Here is a 22,331-nt window from a genome sequence, read left to right as displayed (position 1 = left end):
TCTCAATTTCGTCTCCGCTAATATGTCAGCCATGAATAATATCCTTTCAGAGTTAAGAATACATCAAGCATAGATTCCAGACACTCTCTGAGCAGAGCACATGTACTGCTTAAGAAGCTTTCCAACCTGGAAAAATTAGATTAGGAAACTGTTTTAGGAAATGGATTCTGGCCAACTAAGCTGAACATAAAATAATACCATAGCAAGTCCAAGGGCCAAATCTACCAACTTTAATATATAAAACAAGAGAGGCTGCTGGCCAACTTGGCAGAAAATAGGTTTATACTGTAGCCCCTCTTTAGGTACTATATTAAAATTTGGCCTTTATTTATAAAACCTCAGATATTAAAGACTTTTTTCTTTTAGAAATTCAATATGGTAAAAACTTTGCTATGCTATGATTTTATGTGTATGTATTTAGAGCTTGAAGAATCCCAGGTGTAGTGGTTCTCAGTGCTGGCTGAGTATCAGAATCACCTGAGGGAACATTTTAAAACTGCTCAGGGAACTTCTAACTACTGGCCTAAAAGTTTGAGGAGGGCCACAAATCCTTCCCCCAAAAAGCAACTATAAAGCTGGACAAAAGAGGGAAAAAAAATCTCCTCACCATTTCAGGGCTCTGGAAATCAACCAAAGACATACAGCAAACTGAGAAGTGTTTATTCATGAAAACAGATGCACTTCGGGTAAGAACAGGGTGGTCTGTGACTTTCTTGCCGGTAGCTGCCCTCTTGCCTCCCCAGCTCCACCATTTCAGACATTCAACAAGGCAGAGACAGGCCTTGACACCAGCAGGTTCTCGGAGGGGACTCATTTGATTTGGAGCGTTGCTGGGCAAAGTACAACCCAGAGGCAAACGCGCAGGGAGGGCCGGCAGCTATGCGAGCCTGAGGATGCAGTTCTGTTCGGGGTGAGCAATGGACTTGGGCATTGCAGACTAGCCAGAGACTTAACAGGGAGTTCCAGAGACTCAGACAGCTACAGGGGCTTAAAAGGCTCTTCACATCTCCCAGGTTGACTCGGAGCTATGAGCATGCACAGCAGAGACCAGAGAGGGCCCAGGGCACCCACAGATGCCTGGCCGACAGAACCCAAGCCCTCACAAAGAGGAACCAAACGAGGCCAGAGGAGAGGAAAGCCTCAAGTACGACTGCTCCACTGTCCACATGCATCACCAGCAGGGAAGGGAGCCTTACTGCTCCAAGGGCTTAACTACAACCTCTGACCAACCTGTGGCTGAGCTCAATGCTGTGCAGACACAGGTGCAACCCCTCGAGGAAACCAGGCTTAAAAATAAAAACAAACCAAAACAAAAGTGTAGGGCATCAGTAGTCACACACTGTGGGAGAGACAGACTCCAGAGATTGTCAAGTTCCTAAACAAATGAGCCAACAAAACCACCACCACCACCTTCAAGGGTAAAAAGTAAGAATCTAGAGTTGCATCACTATACTATCTAAAATATATAGTAGTCAACAAAAATTTACAAGACATGCAAAGAAAAAAGAAAGTGTGACCCATACTCCAGGGGAAAAAATTTTACAAGCAGTCCATGGCAATGTCTCTGAGAGTTCCCAATTGTTGGATTTAGGAGATGAAGATTTCAAAACAGCTGCTATCAAAGAACTAAATAAAACCACGTTTGACGAATTAAAGGACACTGTGATGAAACTGATGCAACGAATATAAATTATAAATTTATAAATTATAAGTTTATAAATTATAAAACAAAATGGAAAGTCTGGAGCTGAACAGTAACTAAAATGAAAAATTCACGGTAGGCGCTCAACAGCAGATTTCTGGTGGCAAAAGAAAGAATCAGTGAACTTGAAGTTAGAGGAGTAGAAATTATCCAATCTCAAGAACACAAAGAAAAAAAGACTGAAGAAAACTGAACAGAGCCTTATAGTATAAGCTATCACCAACTACACCCAGAGGGAGAGGAGAGAGAAAATATGTGGAAAAAATCAATGGCTTTCCACAGACTAGGAATAGAGGGGAACTTCCTCAACTTGAGCAAGAACGTCTACAAAAAATCTACAGCTAACACTGCACTTAACGGTGAGACACTAGATGCTTTCCCACTAAGATCAGGAAAAAGGCAAAGATGTCTGCTCTCACCACTCCTATCCAACATCATACTGAAATAAAACAGGAAAAGGAAATTAAAATTACATATACAGATCGAGAAGAAAGAAAGGAAACTGTCTTTGTTTGCAGATGACAACTGTCTATGTAGAAAATCCCAGAGGTCAATAAAAAAACTCCTGGAACTAATAAGTGGTTACAGAGAGGTTTCAAGATACAAGGTTAATATACAGAAATCAATGGCTTTCTTATATACCAGCAACAACTGGAATTTAAAATTGAGAACACAATACCATGTACATTAGCACTCCCCAAAATAAAATACTTAGGTATAAACCTAACAAAATATGTCCAAGATCTATATACAGAAAACTACAAAACTCTGCTGAAAGAAATCAAAGAAGATCTAAACAGGTATTTCATGATGTCAGTTCTCCCCAACTTAAACCATAGGGAAAAAAAAAATCAATAAAGCCAAAAGTTTGTTCTTTTCAAAAATCCTCCCAAAGAAAAAAACCCAGGCTCAGATGGTAATGAATGCATGGTTGATTCAACATCATAAATCAATTAATATACCATATTAATAGAATAAAGGATTAAAAAATATGATTTTCAATAGATGCATTACAAAGCATTTGACAAAATCCAACTCGTTTATGATTTTAAAAGCTCTATAATTCACATCATATACTTAATGGGAACAAAGCAAGGATGTCCACTCATGTCATTTTTATTTGATGTTACACTGGAGTTTCTAGCCAGTACAATAAAGAAAAAGGAGGGGAGGGGGAGGGGGAGGAAGGGAGGGAGAGGAGGAAAGGGAGAAAGAGAGAGAGGAAGATAAAATACATTTTAAAGGTTTTTAAAGGGGTAGAGGGAACAGGTATTATACCAAGAATACAGAACTGAAGAGCCACACTGGCTGCTAGAAGACAGTGAAGGCACTTCTTAAAAGTTCAGAGGAAACATAATTTTCAACTTAAAATTCTTTACCCAGCCATCAGTGAAGTGTGAAACTAGGATTTTTTTTTTGAAGATTTTTTTGATGTGGACCATTTTTAAAGTCTTTATTGAATTTATTATAATATTGCTTCTGTTTTATGTTTTGGTTTTTTGGCCGCAAGGCATGTGGGATCTTAGCTCTCTGACCAGGGATCATACCTGCAGCTCCTGCATTGGAAGGCAAAGTCTTAACCACTGGACTGCCAGGGAAGTCCCAAAACTAGGATTTTAAAATATTCAAACATGTACCTATTCAGGAAGCTGCTGGAGAACATGCAAAGGAAAAAAGCCAAGAAAGAGAAAAACTTGGGATCTAGAAAACACTCCCAAGAGGGAGACAAAGGGAACTCCCGGGATAATGGCAACTGCAGACCCAGAAGACAGCTCTGCAGAGGCCTAGAGTGTGACCAGTCCAGATTGGAGAAGGACACAGAGCTTCAGGAAGGAAACAGCTGGGAAGAAAATAAAACTGATAAGTTATCTGGCGTATGAAAGCATTTGGAGAGAACTACTAATAGACATATATAGAGAACGAACTGGAATAAAACAGGCATGCAGAAAATCATACCAGAATGAGAACTGTTAATACCAGGGAAACAAAAGGTTGTACAATAAAGGAAAGGTACAAGTACAATACTTGGCTCAAAAGTAACATGTATTCACTCAATCACAATAATGTAAATATGGAGTCATGATTTAGCTAAAAATTGTGATGTAACTATTATATTGGAAGAATGAGAAGGAAAGAGGGAATAAGAGCTAAATTTTCATCTACAAGAGGAAGCCCACAGATGATGTCTAAAAGTGAAAACAAAATCAAGGAAGAGTAGTATACATACACACATATAATTTATAAGTATGGAAATGCCAAAAAGAACAGCCAAAAGAACTGAATATAGCTCCTTTTGGGACAGGAGACTAGGAGAGTACAAAGAGATGAAGCTGGATGCTATTCTTTCAATATCACCTTTCAGTGCTATCAAAAAACTTTTTCTAACTATGAGCATATTTTACTTTAATAAAAATTTTTACTTAATTTAAAAGCACACAACACATAAGCATACAGCAATAATACTGCTTTAACTGAAGGGCCTAGGAAACAGAACTCGAAGATCCACTCTGCTTCATAGGGGGACCAGAAGAAACAAACCTGAAAAAGTCATGATGGTGGAACTTAGGGGGAACTGAGCGCATTGGGAAGAGGAGAGTCAAGAGGTACCAAGATGCCATGCCCTGGGAGACTCTGCTAGGAGGCTGAGGGCACTTCTGTACTGAGTTCTGAGATCAGGTCATGAGTTGACACACTGGCAGGGAGGTGCCGTGAGGGTCAAAGGGACAGCTAGAGATTGTCAGACTGCTGAGTCATTTAAGCCAGGACCTATGGAACAGATAAGGCTGTGGCAAAGAGGATTAGGAGAGGAACATCCGCAAGAGGAAAGAAGGCCAACAATTTTCGGTTAATGTTAAGTATTCGGATGGTGATAGCTTAAAAGATGAAGATGAGCTAGATCCTGGAGACCTGTGAGATGTCAGGATGAGAAACTTAAAAACTGTACATAAAATCGGTCTGTCCTCACCTTACACAACCTCTCAGCGTCATTCCACACGACTGACAACCTTCCTCCGTCTGCAAACACTTCCCTCAAGTGATTCTTCGGCATCACAATTCCCTATATTCCCCCTACTTCACGGCTTCTCCGCCTCCACTTGACCTCAGTGACAGAGTGTGACAGGGCTCAACCCTCTAAGTTTTCTCGTCCATTCCCATGACTCTCAGTCTCCTCAATATGCCAACAACATGCACATTTCTACCTCTGGCCTGAGCACCTCGCATTTATCACAGAACTCACGACACCATCTCTACCGTACTCCCGACACCCCCTTCCTCTCACTATGCTTCACCCACAATGATTCTTCCTTATGCTCTTTCAACATGCCTTTTGAAAGAGCTCACCCTTGACTTTTGTACTTCCTGTTTCTACTTCTGGCCCTACTTCTCTGGCTTCTTTGCCCTACTTCTCTGGTTTCTTATCACTTAGGCCTCCATTCAACTGTCACCTCCTCCGAGACGCCTTCTCTGACTACCTGTATCTAAACAGCCCTCATTCCCCCTTCTGTCACTGGCCATCGCATTAGCGTGTTTTACTGTCAATATTCATTAAATCATCTAGGCTGTTCAGTTGCTCAGCTATTACTGTGTAACCCCCCTCCCCACTGAAGATCTGGATAAATAGGCTCTATGACAGCAAGGATGTCGCCTACCTTGTTGACCACTATACTGCCAGTGCCTCATGGAACAGTTCCTTGTACATGCTCAATAAGCATAAGGTGAATGAATAAATTAACTGAGCTGAAGAGAGAAAAAGGAGCAATCTGAAGAAAGCTACTTACAAACCACAGAGCACCATGGCAATAAAGCACCAATATCCTATCACTGGGGTTAGTACATTTCCTTCAAGATAGAATTCATCACCGAGCAGGGTAAGCAGTAAGACTCACAGGGGGGTGGGGGCTGGGGGGGGGGGAGGGGAGGGCGGCCTTGTTCAATTACTTCCCTATAGTTTGCATATTAACTTCTGGCCAGTTTATCAAAAGAACACAAGAGGCATAGTCCACACGCAGGAAGGAACTTCCCTTAAGGAAGGAGACAGGGGGATGTCCGCAGTGTCCTATTTCTACCTTATCTCTTAGTTTTCTGATAAGGAAACCCAAGTTATCTTTACTCTTTCCATCCAATCAGGTCAGAAAGGGCAACGCCTATTTCCCTTGAGAAGAGGGTTGATTAACCTTCTAGATCACAATCAACACACTAAAAGGTAACTTCCTTTCATTACTGCTTCAGCAGAAGCTTGCCACGACCTGGGGAATGATTTCCCGCTCCTCCCTGTTCACACTTCCTTCTTAAGGAATTAATTGCAACACTGGGCTGGTTCCACGTGGCGTTTGATTAGTGCCCTGGATCACACACTCTCAGGTACACAGGCTCATAATGATTCTGATCGCTGAGAGCTTCACTTCCCATCACGAGTAAATCAGTTTCCCTGTTCTGTCCCTACATGGCCAGTCATTTTCTACCATTGTCCTTCCCTTCTTTAATAGGCTGACTACAAACTTACCTTTGCTTAGGGACAGTTCCAGTTTACAACTGTTATCCCAGCCTAACTGTTACTAGTAACAATAATTGTTCTCTAGTGCCCCAGTCTGGACAATAAATTATATGATCACCCTAACCATTGAGGAAATAAATGATGTCCATTAAAAATATTATCTATAGTCAAACAACTGATATGTGATCCTGGAACAGTCTGACCTTAATGAAAATCAACTAGCAATAAAATTTCTATGACTCAAAACCCAGAACTAAGTGTACTCGAACACTATAAATGAAGACTACAATGTGCACGTTGAAGGGACTGATAAAATTAATAATACAGAGGTTTTGATACTGTGTCCTAAACGTTATCTACCATGTATGCAGGGACAAAAGAGTAACGTTGATCATGCTGTGACCTAAACCCTAAAAGGCAAGCTGCTGAATGAACAACAATGAAAATGTTATATAGCCAGTTTAGAAGAACTTGACCAATCTTGCTAAGAACAGAATGGTGTAAAAAAGTGGTCATAGAGTGACAACTGCGAAAATGATGGAGTAGGGACCTCCAGGATGTGGAGGGACCTCAGAAACACTGAAATGATGTGATTTAAAAAAAAAAAGACATGGGACTTCCCTGGTGGCACAGTGGTTAAGAATCCGCCTGCCAATGCAGGGGACATGGGTTTGAGCCCTGGTCCGGGAAGATCCCACATGCCATGGAGCAACTAAGCCCATGTGCCACAACTACTGAGCCCACACGCCACAACTACTGAGCCTGCGCTCTAGAGCCCATGAGCCACAACTACTGAAGCCCGCGCGCCTAGAGCTCGTGCTCAGCAACAAAGAGAAGCCACTGCAATGAGAAGCCCGCGCACCACATCAAAAAGTGGCCCCCGCTCTCTGCAGCTAGAGAAAGCCCGTGTGCAGTAACAAAGATCCAAAGCAGCCAAAAATAAATAAATAAATTTATAAGAAAAAAAAAGACAAGATGTTGTTATACATGTAGGATAATGCTTGCATAGTACTGTTGTAACAGAGCACAGTATGATTTATTTAAATGTTTTAAAACACAAAAAATAATATATACATGTACATACATACATACGTACAATTTGTGGATACTTACATACATAAATCAATGTATAAAAAGTGGACCAGAAGAGCACACAGACATGATATGGTTTGCCTCAGTCAAGGTAGGGGGCAGAGATGAAAAATGGGTGAAAGATTTTAGGGAAATCTGCCATGCTTCATTGATTAAAAATGAAAAGACTGGAAGTAAATATGAAAATCTAGGGGGAATACTTCTATATTATTCATTATATTTTTCTGTATACTTTGAAATTTTTAAAAATGGAGTCGGGCAGGGTAGGGACACGGTCTCTGTCCTTTAAGAGGCTCATTGTCTAGACTCAATCCTAGTTCATTTTTGCTGGCTGCCAGCAATCACTGCTTCTTTTTATAAATATTCAGGCTCTCAAAGTGTGCAACTAATGTCTGTCCCCAAACATCAAGCTCTGTAATTTGCAGATCCACCTTTTCGTCCTTAGGGGAAAAAAAAAAAACACAAAACAAAAAAACTGTTTGCCTACACTTTGCCTTCAAGCACTTCACCCAATCTTTAAAATTCCTCCATGATCATTAACAGTGAAATGACAGGCAAAAAGAAAAACAAAAAACAAAAACCCAAACCCAAACCCAAAACAAACAAAGCCAGAAAGCTAAAGTGACTTTTCCAAAATCCAAGCACAAGCTCTAAAAGAACCAAGATCTCTAGGATCTTATTTTTCCCCAATGATAATACTGCCATTATTCCTCAGGAAAAGAAAACTATCAACAGCATCTTAAGAGTTTAATAACCTCTACATTCACCTTGCCTTTCACTTCTAAAAAGGAATCAAGTCCAACTCTGCCAGAGCAAGGCTGGTTATGTGTAATCTCTGGAGTTCTTTCTGGACCTTCTCTACGACTTAATCCAAATATTTAAACATCTGTCAGAAGTCAAAAATTTCACACATTCCATGATACACCTGACCTTCATTATAACTCACTCACTGAAAATGGTTCCAAAGTAACTTAAGTTCCACACTGCAAACCTAACATTTTCTAACTACCTATAAATTTTTTTGCCAGCTGCCTTAGGTCTACCTTAATCAACTGTTACAGACCAAAATATGGAAGCCAAGACTATGACATCCTCCTCTGTGACTTACTCAATGTCAAGGTTCTTTCAGTTAGCACACTGACAATAAATAGCCTGCTTTTTAGGTCCATAATAAAAGGAAACATACTAAATTTGATATAGTCATTGATTATGTGCTTTATTTTAATCAAAAGCCTCTAGATGTATGTGTCCTCCTCTGCATCAGAGCAATAAACCTAAACTCTGAAAGTTTAAGATTCTGTGTAATTATATCTGGGAAAAAGAAAAGGTTATATCCACCTTAAATTATGGCAACATGTTCCTAGAAAGACACTTTAATGGTTGTTACTCTGTGACAAAACAAAATCCCACCATCATCACTCAAGTCAACACACATTTCTTCCAGAAATATCAGCAACCAATAACACAGACACTTCAATTTAAAGGGAATTTTGCAACAGATTATTTGCATGACCTAAGTATCCTTTAACTAATGGCAGGGTGAACTGACTTTTTAATCTGAAAACAATCAAACTGAACTGGATTTTTTTCTCTAAATTTCTTAAAAATGGAAACCTCATACTTAAAAAAAATTGCAAAATAAATGAATAGGGCTAGAACATGATTAAATACTATCACAGAAAATACTGTTTTAGAAAAAGCATATGAAGAAGCCACATTCGGTGACCAACAAAATGGGACTTCCAGAAGCCCCTCTACGGAAACCCTGTTTTCTACTGCAGTGGGCAGTCTGCTTCAGATAGTCCAAGCCAGGGCATCAGACACACCTGGGCTTAGACCTTGCACTCCATCGTTCTCCAGTCAGGTAACAGAGTGGGATGAAGTAATTTACTAATTGCCTTAGTGTCTTCAAACAGGGATTTTAATACTGATCTGTTTCCCTAGAGCTGTTGTGAGGACTGAATGAGACCATCAAATCTTTACCATCCCCAAATACCAACCCTATGCTTATCTTCTTTGAAACTACAGGCGTATTTCTCCTGAAACAGCAGCAGTATACAGTAATAACAGAGGTCTAATCAGTCTTATTATCTCTCTGCAAAATTGTTTGCAAACTAATAGAACCTTACCACTGACTGAAAGTGAAATGGGGAAAAATATGAACAGATAAAAGATTCAGAGGAATGCTGCAGAGTTACAAAAAGAGACAACTTGAGCTAAATTAAAATTAGGAGAGGCAACAAAAAAAAAAAACTTTACAACACAAATCTTGAAGGTCAGGTTTTTAAACTTAACCTCCACTGACTTAATGAAAGATCAACATGGTACCAGGGAAAACTCTACCATGGCTGCAAGGCACCAGACATCCAGTTTAGGGATATTACATTTCCTGGAACATTTATCTCCTTTTTCCATAACTCATACACAGGATTTGTGAAGAAATTTTAAAAAAAATTTTTTTTTAGTACTTTGAAATAGCAATCAAGGTGCCAACAGAAGTTTCTCTACGCTGAAGCCTGCCAGTACTAACAAAGAGGTAAATTCAAGTAACATCTGGCCATTTGCCACCATGTGAAGAAAGAGAGAAACCTGTAGGCAAACTTTTCCTATCCCACTTCACATTCTCCTTTAAGTAACAAGTCCCAGGCTGCCCAGTTGCCCTACAAAACTGCAATCATATTGGAATGCCTCTTTAGAGAGCTGGAGCTCATCAACACAGGACAAAGTCTTAGTGATCAATAAAACCTCATAAAGAAAGGAAAGTAGGGTACAGCACCATGATGGGTTAAATTGGAAAAACCAACCAATGACCATTTCCTAAGAACAACAGCAACGCTTGTCCATCATGGAGTCTCACAGGCACCAAAATTTTGGTCTCTAATATAATTCCTACTGAAAGGAACTAGGACTTTTAAGGCATAACTAATTCCACATCTTCTGATAGGGGGGAAAAAATCAGGACGTGTCTGCAAGCATGGAAATAGAATTAAGAAAGCAAGGATGCTTCCAAAGATGTCAAGGAGAGTTCTAAAGAGATAAAGACAACAGCCCTTTTAAAAGGACCTCCTGTAGACAAGTTGTGACAATGTGGACACTGGAAGAAAAAAAAATTATATTAAGTGGATATAAATGTATTTTGTAAATACTACTAAAAAGAGAAAAATATTCGGAAAAAGGTTGGAATGCAAAAAAAAGAGGTATAGTGTATGGGTACTTTTTTGTTAATTTAAATAAGTAGAAGACTGTCAATATAATTGAGGGTTTGTTTCCTCTAATAAGCATGTCTCCTTATAAAGTATAGATATCTGTGTATACCACGAAATGGGGGGGGGTGTTAGTTCTGTGCAAGCCCAAGAGTTTTCGAACAAAGTAAGAAGTATTACAAGAATGGGGGGAGGGGGTGATGATCAGAACAACGGTCGTACAAAGAAACTGAGTAAGAAAAGAATGATCTGTCCTAAAATGATCACATTCCTAGACTAGACCCCTCATCTCAGAGGAAGATAACTCTAGGTGGTCTTCTAATGAGACAATGCTAATAAAGCATGCTTAAGTTAATATTTCTACCAGGTGATTGCATGTATGTATACACTGAGATTGAGCAAATAATTACTATATTGGGATACTAACAGCCATGTTTTCTTTCAGAAAGTCAAAAATGTTAGTAACAGCATGTTACTAACATGTTAGTAACAGCCATGTTTTTTATGGAGACAGGGAAATGTCTAGACTAGACTAGAATGAACACTATAGCACTGGATTAAAATCAGAGGGACCAGTATGAACTCATGGTGGTTTTTAATATATACAGATGGATATAGAAATAGATAACAGATGTGTGTATAAACACACACACTTCCTTGCACTGTCCACTGAGAGGGACAAGAAGTGCTGATACCACACAGGAATTAGTCCATTAAGACTCCATTCTTCAAGGAGCTAAAGGCTCCTGTTACCTGTGATGCTATCTGGTCCTGGACATTTGTTCTTTGGGAGTTTTTTTGAATTACTGATTTAATTTCATTACTGGTAATCAGTCTGCTCAGATTTTCTATTTCTTCCTGATTCAGTCGTGGAAGATTGTATGTTTCTAGGAATTTATCCATTATTTCTAGGTTGTCCAATTTGTTGACATACAAATTTTCATAGTAATCTCTTATATTTTGTATTTCTGCGGTATCAGTTGTAACTTCTCTTTCATTTTTCATTTCATTTATTTGGGCCCTCTCTTATTCTTGATGAGTCTGGCTAAAGGTTTATCAATTTTGTTTATCTTTTCAAAGGACCAGCTCTTAGTTTCATTGATCTTTTCCATTGCTTTTTTCATCTCTACTTCATTTATTTCCACTCTTATTATTTCCTTACTTGTACTAACTTTGGGCTTTGTTCCCCTTTTTCTAGTTCCTTTACGTGTAAGGTTAGATTGTTTGAGCTTTTTATCATTCCCAAGGTAAGCCTGTATTACTATATACTTCCCTCTTAGAAGTGCCTTGGCTGTGTCCCATAAATCTTGGAATGCTGTGTTTCTATCTTCATTTGTCTCAAAGTATACTTTTATTCCCTCTTATATTTCTTCAATGACCCATTAAATATTTATAGCATGTTGTTTAGACTCCACATATTTGTTTTTTTTCCAGTTTTTATTTCTTATAGTTGATTTCTAGTCTCATATGCAGTGGTCAGAAAAGATGCTTAATATGATTTCAATCTTCCTAAATTTACTGAGACTTTTTTTGTGGCCTAGCATGTGATCTATCCTGCAGCATTACTACAAGCACACTTGAACAGAATGTGTATTCTGCTCTTTTGGGGTTGAAAGTCCTATATATATTTATTTAGTCCATCTGGTCCAACGTGCCATTTAATGCCAGTGTTTCCTTATTGATTCTCTGTCTGGATGATCTGTCCATTGATGTAAGTGGAGTGTTAAAGTTCCCTACTATTATTGTATTACTGTCAATTTCTCCCTTTATGTCTGTTAATATTTGCTTTATGTATTTAGGTGCTCCTATGTTGGGTACATACATGTTTACAAGTGTTATATCTTCTTGTTGGATTGATCCCTTTATCATTATGTAATGTCCTTCTTTGCTGTGGTTACAGTCTTTGTTTTAAAGTTTATTTTGTCTGATATTTAAGTATGCTTAAATAAAAAGCTGTCCCAGCTTTCTTTCTATTTCCATTTACATGGAATACCTTTTTCCATCCCCTCACTTTCAGTCTATGTGTGTCTTTAGATCTAAAGTGAGTCTCTTAATAGGCAGTGTATATATGAGTCTTGCCTTTGTATCTATCCAGCCACCCTCTGTCTTTTGATTGGAATGTTTAGTCCATTTACATTTAAAGAAATTACTGACAGGTATGTACTTACTGCCATTTTGTTAATTTTTTTTTCCTGGTTATTTTTATTGGTCTTCTCTATTCCTCTCTTCTTCTCTTGCTCTCTTCCCTTCTGATTTGACTACTTTCTTCAATATTATGTTTGTATTCCTTCCTCTTTATTTTTACTGTCTATTATCAGGTTTTGGTTTGTAGTTACCATGAGGTTCTTCTATAACAACATATGTATATAGCTATTTATTTTAAGTTGATGGTCATTTAAGTTTGAGCACATTCTAAAAGCACTACATTTTTATGCCACCCCCTCATTTTATGTTTTTGATGTCATCTTTAACATATTTTTATTTTGTGTATCCCTTAATTAATTATTGTGTGTGTATATGTGTATTTATTTTTATTTATAGTTATATGGTTTTACTAGTTTTGTCTTTTAACCTTCATACTAGGTATATAGGTGGTTGATCCACTACCCTTACTGTATTTTTGCCTTAGAATATATAAAGAACTCTTACAACTTAATAGTTAAAAAATTCTTTTTAAATAGGCAAAGAACCTGAATAGACATTTTTTTCCGAAGAAGATATACAAATGGCTAATAAGTACATAAAAAGATGCTTAACATTATTAGAAATACGAATAAAAAGCACAATGATATACTACTTCACTACTACTAGGATGAGTGCAACCAAAAAGCCAGATAACATGTGTCATCAAGAATGCAAAGAAGGGCTTCCCTGGTGGCGCAGTGGTTAAGAATCTGCCTGCCAATGCAGGGGACACAGGTTCGAGCCCTGGCCTGGGAAGATCCCACATGCTGCGGAGCAACTAAGCCCGTGAGCCACAACTACTGAGCCTGCGCGTCTGGAGCCTGTGCTCCGCAACGGGAGAGGCCACAACAGTGAGAGACCCGCGCACCGCGATGAAGAGTGGCCCCCACTTGCCGCAACGAGAGAAAGCCTTCACACAGAAACGAAGACCCAACACAGCCAAAAATAAATAAATAAAAAAAAAAAAAAAAAAAGGATGCAAAGAAATGGTAACCTTCACACCCTGTTGGAAGAAATGCATAATGGTCCAGCTACTTTGGAAAACAGTCTGGCAGCTCCTCAAATGATTAAATATAGAGTTACCACATGACCTGGCAATTCCACTCCTAGGTAAATAACCAAGAGGAAAGAAAACACATGGACACACAGAAACATGTACATGAATGTTAGATGTCCCTAAGGACAGGCATCTAAGATTGCTTGCTTGGTGTTGCCCAGTTTCTGGACTGTGCCTGACCAAAACAGGAAGTTCATTAGGAGAACCCTCCCCCCACTCCCCACACACATACAAGTAAGACATGTAATTACCCTTGTCCCACTCTCACACCTGCTTACAACTTTCCCAACCTGTGCTTTCCACACAGTTGGAATTCTGCCTAATTTTTATGTGAGAATCCTGTATACCCTGCAGAAACTTGTACCCTGGCCTGAACTCCAGCTTTCCTGGTTGGGTTCCTGACATCCTCCTCAACTTATGCCAGTCCCATGGACAAGCTCATGTATTCTTCCAAGTAGTAAATGAAGACCTGTAACAAATATGGTAGGAACTGCACTGGGATTACCAGCTAAACCCTGGGACAGTCCTGGGATCCCACGTGCCAATCACAATGAGCGTCTCATAATTCCAAAGCATGGATGCTCTACACCCTGGCAGAAGTTCACGGACGCAGGGCAGTCTCCTCCACCTGACATGCCTACTGTCCCCTATTCTGCCCGGTCTCTGCTCTTCTGGGCAGTAGACCAATAGCTAAGAGCATAATCTCAGAACCAGCTTGACTGAGTTTAAACTTCACTCTTCCCCTTAATGTATGATCTTGACAAGTTTCTCTACCACTCTGCCTTGGTTTCCTCATCTATAGAAAGGGGGTAAAATAATACCTCTCGAGGTCATTATGAGGATGAAATGAGACAATATATAACATATAATATGCTTATAACAGCACAACCACAGCACTCTGTTACTGCTTCTATCTCAGTCTATCTGATGGTATCACATTTTTTTACTTGCATCTTCCCCTACTGGTCCTTGAGCTTCCCAAAGGTGTGAAGTGTCTTCTTCCTTTTCATATTCACAGCATATAACACAGTGCTAGGCACAGGACAGGTACATGAAAGGGACCAATGAATGAATGAAAGATAAAAATTATTGAGTCCAGAAACATCAGTGATTACAGAAACCATGCTTTCAATATAAAAAGCAGAGCACGTGGTTTATGAGTATATAAGAATGAAACATCTGAAATGAGGCTGGCTCTGGAAAATCCAGGCTGACTGCCAGAATGATCTAGAAAGAATCCAAATGCTCAGCAGTTAGAGTGGTTACATAAACGATGGCATTAAAGCACAGGAGATTTTACATAAGCACGACAGGAGACCTCTGTTGATACCTGAAAGAGTCTGGACAAAACACTAAGCAGAAAAAACAGAGCAGAAAAGTATGCACAGAAGGATTACAGACTGTTCAAAGAGTGATAATCAAAGAGAAGAGGCTTTTTGTGTGTATCTCTAATACTACATGGTGAAAGGATCTTTCTATTTTTGGAAATTAATTTTGATTCTAAAGACAACTTAACACACACAAAAAAATAATGCTTATAATAGCTTTACATATGAAACAAGATAAAAGGAATGGAGATTCCAAAAAGTTTTAATCCTTTAAATAAGACACAGTAAAAAGGGTCAAGTTTCTGTTACTATAACTCTCTGAATAGGTAAGTTTCCTGATAAGAAAAAAATCCATATACTCTTCTTAGGGCCAATTCTCTTATTTCCTAAGTAGATTTTAAGGCTAGTCATCTGTTCTGTTCATGTCAGGGACAAGCAATAGTTTGATTAACTACTCAAAGTTCTTCTTAAGTAAGTCTTCTCCTTTTGGTACGATTAAAAAATGAAATCTAAAATGTATATATTTGTCCGCAAAGAAGAAAGGTCTTCAGCAAGTATTTCATTCATTTTCCCCAAACAGTTCCTTCCGAAATTAGAGTCCAACTCAGAGAAAAAGAGAAAAACAATACTATACTTGTTCAAAGCACAGAACACGTTTTCCCACTTATATCAACTTATTTCATATATACACAAATACTCACACAGATATATACATATCAATACACACACCAGAGAAAAATTAAGTCGTGAACACACCTTTTCAGTTACTTTCATACAAGTCAATAAAATAATGCCAGCAACACCACCTTCCAATAACCAGGTGACAACTACTAGTCTACCTTGACTCTAACAAACCAAATACAATATTCACTTCCATTCTTCTTGCCATCAACATTCCCTAGATTAATATAAGGAAAGGAGACAGCAAAAAAGTAGGGGTAGGAATTTACTGTAAATATTTTCTCTTCAAAAAAAGCAAAGAAATGCATTAGCCCTGAATACACTTCCAATCACTAAACAGACAACCTTCCTTAGAAACAGTTTGATAGTCTAAACAAAATTAATTTTTAAACTTTTAAAATTTTCACATCAGAATTTCTCCTCACCTACTTCAACAATACTTTTGCCTAAAGAGCAATCTGTCAACACATGCTGGTTAAATCATTAACTACACAGCACCAAATCATTCGTATAATCAGCATGTAAATTTCATGAAGGCGCCAACTGTCCTTTTAAGTGTTTTATACAACATCCAGTACAAGGAAGCTTATTAAACATTTATGATGTTTAATAATAAAAGATAAAATGCCAAAACAAAAGTCTTTATTACTCGACTTGGCTGCCATTTATAATATAAACCACTGACGAGCATGTGTCTCCAAGTGCAATTACAAGAAATCGAAAACAAAACAAACCCCATTCAAATGAGAAATTCTGTCTCCTCCGTCCAAGAATACTGCTTCATTTTTGTGTCAGAAAGAAACTGGCAGGCCGCCAGCAGATAGCGTGCAACATGCAGATTGTAGGGGCATTTAACTCAAGCATCTACGCACCGTTGACAAAGCAAAAAACCTACTACATTCCATGCACATTTTTGGAGATGTTTTCCTTACCTTTCCCATTCTGCCATGTAGTATACCAAGATAAAGTAAGGAACGAAGTGATAAATGCTAAAACAGTGGCTACAGTTCCATTTCGGAGCCTCATCTCATTTCACCATCACACTGGTTCATATGTTTATGATGACAACCAAGACTGTTTTCTTTTTATCCTGAAGTCAGGTGAATCCAGTACTCCTGGCTCTGGGCCAATCAAAACAATCAATAGGAGAGGTTCATTTCAGATGCTCGGCAGAAGCAGCCTGGCAGCTACACCATCCACAAGTACTATTCAGGACTGTCGGCACCGACTTCATAGGTGGATGCTGCAGGCTTCTTTCTTCCTATTCAGGCGGAAAAGAGAAAGAAAAACTTGCTCAGTGATGCAAAATATTAGCTTCTTCATTTATCAGTCACTGTTATAAACAGATTTTTGGCTGGGCTAAACTGTATCCGTAAAGATTACCCCCGTATCCAAATGACATTTAATACACTACAATGATATGGTTCTTCTCCAGGGAAAAAAGCTTCCAACTATACTCCCTCCTCATTGGTTTTGTTTTGCCTGTGGAAACAGAGTTGTGGTTACTTATTTAAAGGGGGAAGTGGTGGGGCTCATTAAGTAATAAGCCACAGATTCCAAGCCGAGAACTCTAATGATCACGCAATGGTTCCTGAGTAACATAATCTTCACTCTCTGCAATCCTCCTGTTGCACAATAATAGTTAATGTTTTAAATTTTTTAAAGAAAACTGACAGACTACAACCTACGAGGGTCAAAAGCCCTAGGTCCTAGATCCAGCTCCATCACTGCTTGCGTGACTTCAGGCATGTCACTTATCTTGGCTTTGTGGTTCATCCATAAAATGAGAAAACTACCTGCCCTGGCTCCTCCTGTTCTCATAAATAATAAAAAGGTTACAGTTATGACTGCTATTGATCATCATCGTAAAATAAATGTCGTTTTTCCAACGATTAACCTACTCCCTGGGTGTAAACTGGGACTATTTCAGCATTTAGAAAATGCGGCAGTCCAACCAGGATACCATAGGACCCAGGACTAATCACTTAGCATTGCTTTAACTCAGGAAATCTGGAGATCACCTCCCATCTAGCAAAGCTGTTCAGAAAACAGAATGAAATCATGTCCTGAGAAGTACTTAAGCATAGGCACCTAGCACCTAACAGGTTCTCAATAAATGTTAACTGTATTAAAAAATAAAACCAAATCAAAAACCTGCAGCCAGTCACTGGTTCAGGCGGCTCTGTGTACAGCCGGTCTCATTCCCTCAGGGCGTATCAGGCACGACAAGATGTGCATTGATTCCTGGTGGCCACAGGGGGACCACGAGATGCACTTGGCAATCCACTAAGTGACACTCAAGTGGGGTGAGTTAATGCACCTCCAAAAAGGCCTGGGAAGCCCAAGGGACAATTCCCTATGGCAAAGAGGGCGGCTGATTAAAGCGGCCATTTGTAGGCAATTCAGAAACTACCATCTCAGCTGGTTTGTAAAAGTGATGTTGCTAAAAACCTCCACTAGTAAAAAAAGATATCACTAGGGCACAGGATTAACAGTAAGAATGATAGACACTACAACTCATTGAGGGTTTCCTATGGGTCCCTCACACGTTCTAAATCTTCACAAACTCCCGTGAGGCAGGCATTGCTGACCCTATTTTACACACAAAAAAATGAATCCAGAGACAGAACCCTAATTTGCATGACTCCAAAGTCCAAGTCCTCATCTCCCACCATTTGCCTCTCAAACTAGGCCACCTGCACTGGGGCCCCTAGAAGCACCAGGGATATTCCAAGTCTCAGGTTACACTAGAGAATCATCCCGGGGTGTTACCTTTACCCAACAGATTAAGTGTGAATTAAAAAAAAAAATTATACTCTACAACCAGTATGGATCTATTATGGAATAAACTGCAAAATTCACAGGAAATTTCAAAGTTTCAACTTAAAACTTGAAACGAATTTCTCACTTCCTGTACCCTGGGCTAGGCCCTCCCCCCGCCCCACTCACACCCAGGCAGCCTGTTAATCCTCCTTGGCCAGCAGCTCTGTGGTATAATATTCTAGAAGTACTGAACTCCCCTCCCCTTACTCTCCGCAAAGAACTCCAAAGATATTCTCCCGTTCAAGTTATGATAATTTTCTAAAACCAAAGTTATTCACCTTCTAACATATCCATGTCAACAGTCTTCATGGTGAAATCCTAGAATTTCAACTCATTTCCATAAAGTGCCTAATATATTGTCTTATATCAATAAGCACTCGATAATGAATTCTGATTATAAAAAGAGAAGGGATAACTCAGTGAATTACGTAACTTGGAATTTTAATCCTGTTGTGGCATCATATAAAAATTCATCTAACTTTCTGTTGCTATATCCTTAGCCCTACCTTACTTCAAGAAGGATTCTGTCCTGGTAAAAGAACTAAGAGTATACAGGTGATTAGAGTAGACATTCAGTCAATAATCATGGGGAAGTAGAGAAGCAGAGAATCAGAAAATAAAGGATATTTTGAAACACAGTTTTATTAAATACAAATAAATCCCATAAAATTCAGTATAAATGGGTAGAACTAAGACAAGTAAAAGTGAATGAACGCTATAATCAAAGTAGACTATAAATATAGTATTGGTAATGGGAAAAACATAAGGAATATTAAATATTGGATCCAGGAAGTAATTAATCTCTGGTTTGAAGAAAATACGTATAATGAACTCTGCCAACAAATAAGACCTGAAATTCTGCAAGAGAAATACAAGAGCATTTTACTCGGGAAGAATGTCATCATACATTTTTAATTAGGGTTTCCACACTAATGAAGTTTAACTGCACAGAACAAGAGTAAAACCAATGATCCCCATGCTCGCAAAACAGGAGAGGTGAGGCTGGACAGCCAAGAGCCCTTCGGATTGACTGACTACCTAAAGCAAGAGAAGAAGTAACCCATATTTTTCATCAGTGTCCACATTTGTAAAAATTTCAATCTAACACCTTGACGCTCTCTGAGACGATCACTTAACACATCTGAATTCTTAACAACAAAAAAGGCAGTGGCTAAAGTTACTGGTCATCTTCTCCATCCTGACAAAGCTGTATGGAACTTTCAACTCTAGATCTCACACTGAAAAATCTGTTTTATTAACAGTCCTTTAAGGGCTGCAGTCCTTTACGTTATTATTAGATACATAACCTTTGTTGGATTTTAAAGTGTTCTCTGAAATAGTATGTTCTATGGCTGAAAACACCTAACATATGGCTTAATTACCATCCCACAGACAGGACAGAGATGCCTAAAGGAAAGGCACCATCATGAAATCCGTGATGTAAGCCCTACGACTTTATACACCGCAATTATGTTAAAATTCATTGGTTTTACGTTTATAAAAGGATTTCTATTTTTCGTCAATACAGCTTACATAATTTCATCATCCTGTGCGTTTTCAGATTTACACGTGTGGGCTAAAGAAACCTTTGTTAGGATAACCTGTTAATGGAACTTTTTTTTTTTTAAACATTCAGAAAAAGAAACATAAACCACTAAACGCATATTATTCACTTCTAAATTTAGGTTCTAAATTCGAACGAACGACGTTGTCATTCTATTTTATCAGAAGTCGTCCGACAGCAAAAGCACAACAGCAAAATATATGGAAAGCACTGAAAACACGCACTGCGCCTGCTTATATTTCGCAATTCGGATTGTAAGCAATGAACGGGCTCCAGAGAAACACACGCTGCGAGAAATAAAAAGCGGGCGCGCGAGTGGTCTGGCTGCCAGCTCATAAAACACGCCTTCGCGCTGTCACAGGGTACACTCAGTGGAATCACCTGGCCCCAACCCGAGGGTCCCACTTGCAGCTTCCTCGTTAAGGGGGAACTGAGGCCTGGGGATGGGGGTACGCTTGCACAGAGGACCGGCGGGTCTTGACTTTGTAGGAAAATTCGCCAGGACTGTGCACGCCTCGCCGACCCGGCAGCAGCCCCAGCCCTTGCGCCCGGGCCGCCTCGCCCCCGCCGCACCTGCCCCGAGGCCCCGGGACGCCACCGACTCCGGGACAGGCGTGCGCCCTGGGGCAGCAGGTTCTGCGGGCAACTCTCTCTCCCCCTCTGCATCCCCAAACCCCCACTTTCCTTCACTTTGCCCCAAAGTCGACAAGCCCCGCCGCGCCTAGGAGAGCCGAGAACGCACCAGGCGCCCGGCCGGCCACCCCGAGAGCGCGCAGCACCCCGGGGCTGCGGCGGCGGCGGAGCGGGGCTGACGGCGAACCCAGGGCGGCCCGGCCCGCGCCCCGCCCCGAGGCCCGGCCCGCCCGCGCCGGCCCCGCAGCAACCGGAGGCGCACGAGCTCCCGGCCGGGCCGCGGCGCAGGCTGCTCCGTTACCAGCAGGTGGATCTCCCGCGACCCGGGGCCGCCCCTCAAACCCGCGCCCTCCGCGCAGCCGCCCTGCACACCACCTCGAAGCTGCCCGCGCGCCGCCGTCGCCGTCGCCGCCGCCGACGCGAGCCCCTCACCCGCCGCCAGCGCTGCCAGACCTGCCGCGGCCGCCGCGGAGGCTGCTGTGGCCGCCGCCGCTGCTGCCGGGCGCCCCGCCTCCCCGCGCGGCTCCGCCCCGCCGCTGGAGCGCTGCGGCCCCCGCGCCCGGCCCCGCCCGCGATCCCGCCAGCCATTGGCCGCCAGTGCTGCGCGCCGTCCACCGGGCGCCCCCGCGCGGCCGAGCCGCCCGCCAGAGGCCCGCCCGGCTGTCATTTAGGGGCGCCGTCTCGCAGCCTGTATCATTCTCGTGAGATCTCCCCCGCTTCATTTACCGTCACCGCCGGGTCTGGAGCGGCGTCTGGGTCTCCGGTCCCGGCCTCTGAGCGCTCGGCGTCGCCCGGCCGCCACATCTGGCTTTAATCCTCCCGGGCGTGTGCGCGGAGGCAGCTCAGGCTGCCAACAAAAGGCCCCGGGGAGCCCCCAGCCTCCGCCTGGGGCGCGACCCGACCACCCGGGGTGCCCCGGCCCCAGCCCCTACCCCCAGCTGGGGTCCCGTCCCCGCCATCCTGCCAGGGAGGCATTCCCGGTGACAGGTCCCGGGGCGGCTCCCGACCTAATCCAGCAAGAGCTTCCAAGGCCCCGCGCGTCCAGGCACCTCACCGATGTCTGGCTCTCGCGACATCCCCAGCGATAGGCATCGTTATCCCCAGTTTACCCACGAGGAGACCAGGACTTAGGGAGAAGGACTAGCTTAAGCGACTGGGAAGAAGATAATATAAACTAGGAGTTAAATGCAGATCGTTTGGGTGCTAAAGCCTCTGATTTTTTCCACTACACCACGCTGTCCTGCCCCTTTCTCCTGAGCCACATGTCCTAATCTATCACCATTTCATAAAGTTGGAGGTTAACTTCGGAACCAAATAGATAATCATCTATAGAAAGCCCGAGTGGTCTGCCCCAGTTTTTCTTAGTATCTTGTACGTACTGTGACTTGGGTTAGTAACCGGCCTGAGGGCCAGATTTCCTGTAATCTATGACAAAGACATTTCCTAGTAGCAAACTGGCAACCATTTCATGACCAGATGTAAGTAATAAAGGCTGAAACCACTCTCGGATAAAACCTTTGATACATTGTTTGATACACCTTGCCTGAAATATCTCTTGGGAATGGAAAG

The 22,331-nt window shown here is 41.2% G+C and overlaps 1 protein-coding gene across 4 annotated transcripts in view; it reads right to left on the bottom strand.

Moving 5' to 3' along the window:
• Positions 1-21,273, bottom strand: part of MGAT4A (alpha-1,3-mannosyl-glycoprotein 4-beta-N-acetylglucosaminyltransferase A) — a 116,031-nt gene extending 94,758 nt beyond the window's left edge. The window contains exons 1-2 of one of the 4 annotated variants that reach the window (XM_057558127.1): positions 21,195-21,273; positions 16,675-17,003 (exon numbers count right to left, since the gene is read on the bottom strand). In XM_057558127.1, the coding sequence (XP_057414110.1) occupies positions 16,675-16,768 (94 nt within the window). In that variant the 5' untranslated portion in view covers positions 16,769-17,003; positions 21,195-21,273. Of the gene's footprint in view, positions 1-16,674; positions 17,004-20,871; positions 20,891-21,134 lie in introns of those variants that run through there. The other 3 variants (XM_057558126.1, XM_057558125.1, XM_057558128.1) reach the window with 3 other exon arrangements.
• Positions 21,274-22,331: the final 1,058 nt, after the last annotated feature.

The sequence above is a fragment of the Balaenoptera acutorostrata genome, chromosome 12, assembly GCF_949987535.1.
Source record: "Balaenoptera acutorostrata chromosome 12, mBalAcu1.1, whole genome shotgun sequence".
NCBI lineage: Eukaryota > Metazoa > Chordata > Mammalia > Artiodactyla > Balaenopteridae > Balaenoptera > Balaenoptera acutorostrata.
The sequence above is the reverse complement of the archived record's forward strand: the minus strand, read 5'-3'. Positions and strand labels throughout refer to the sequence as shown.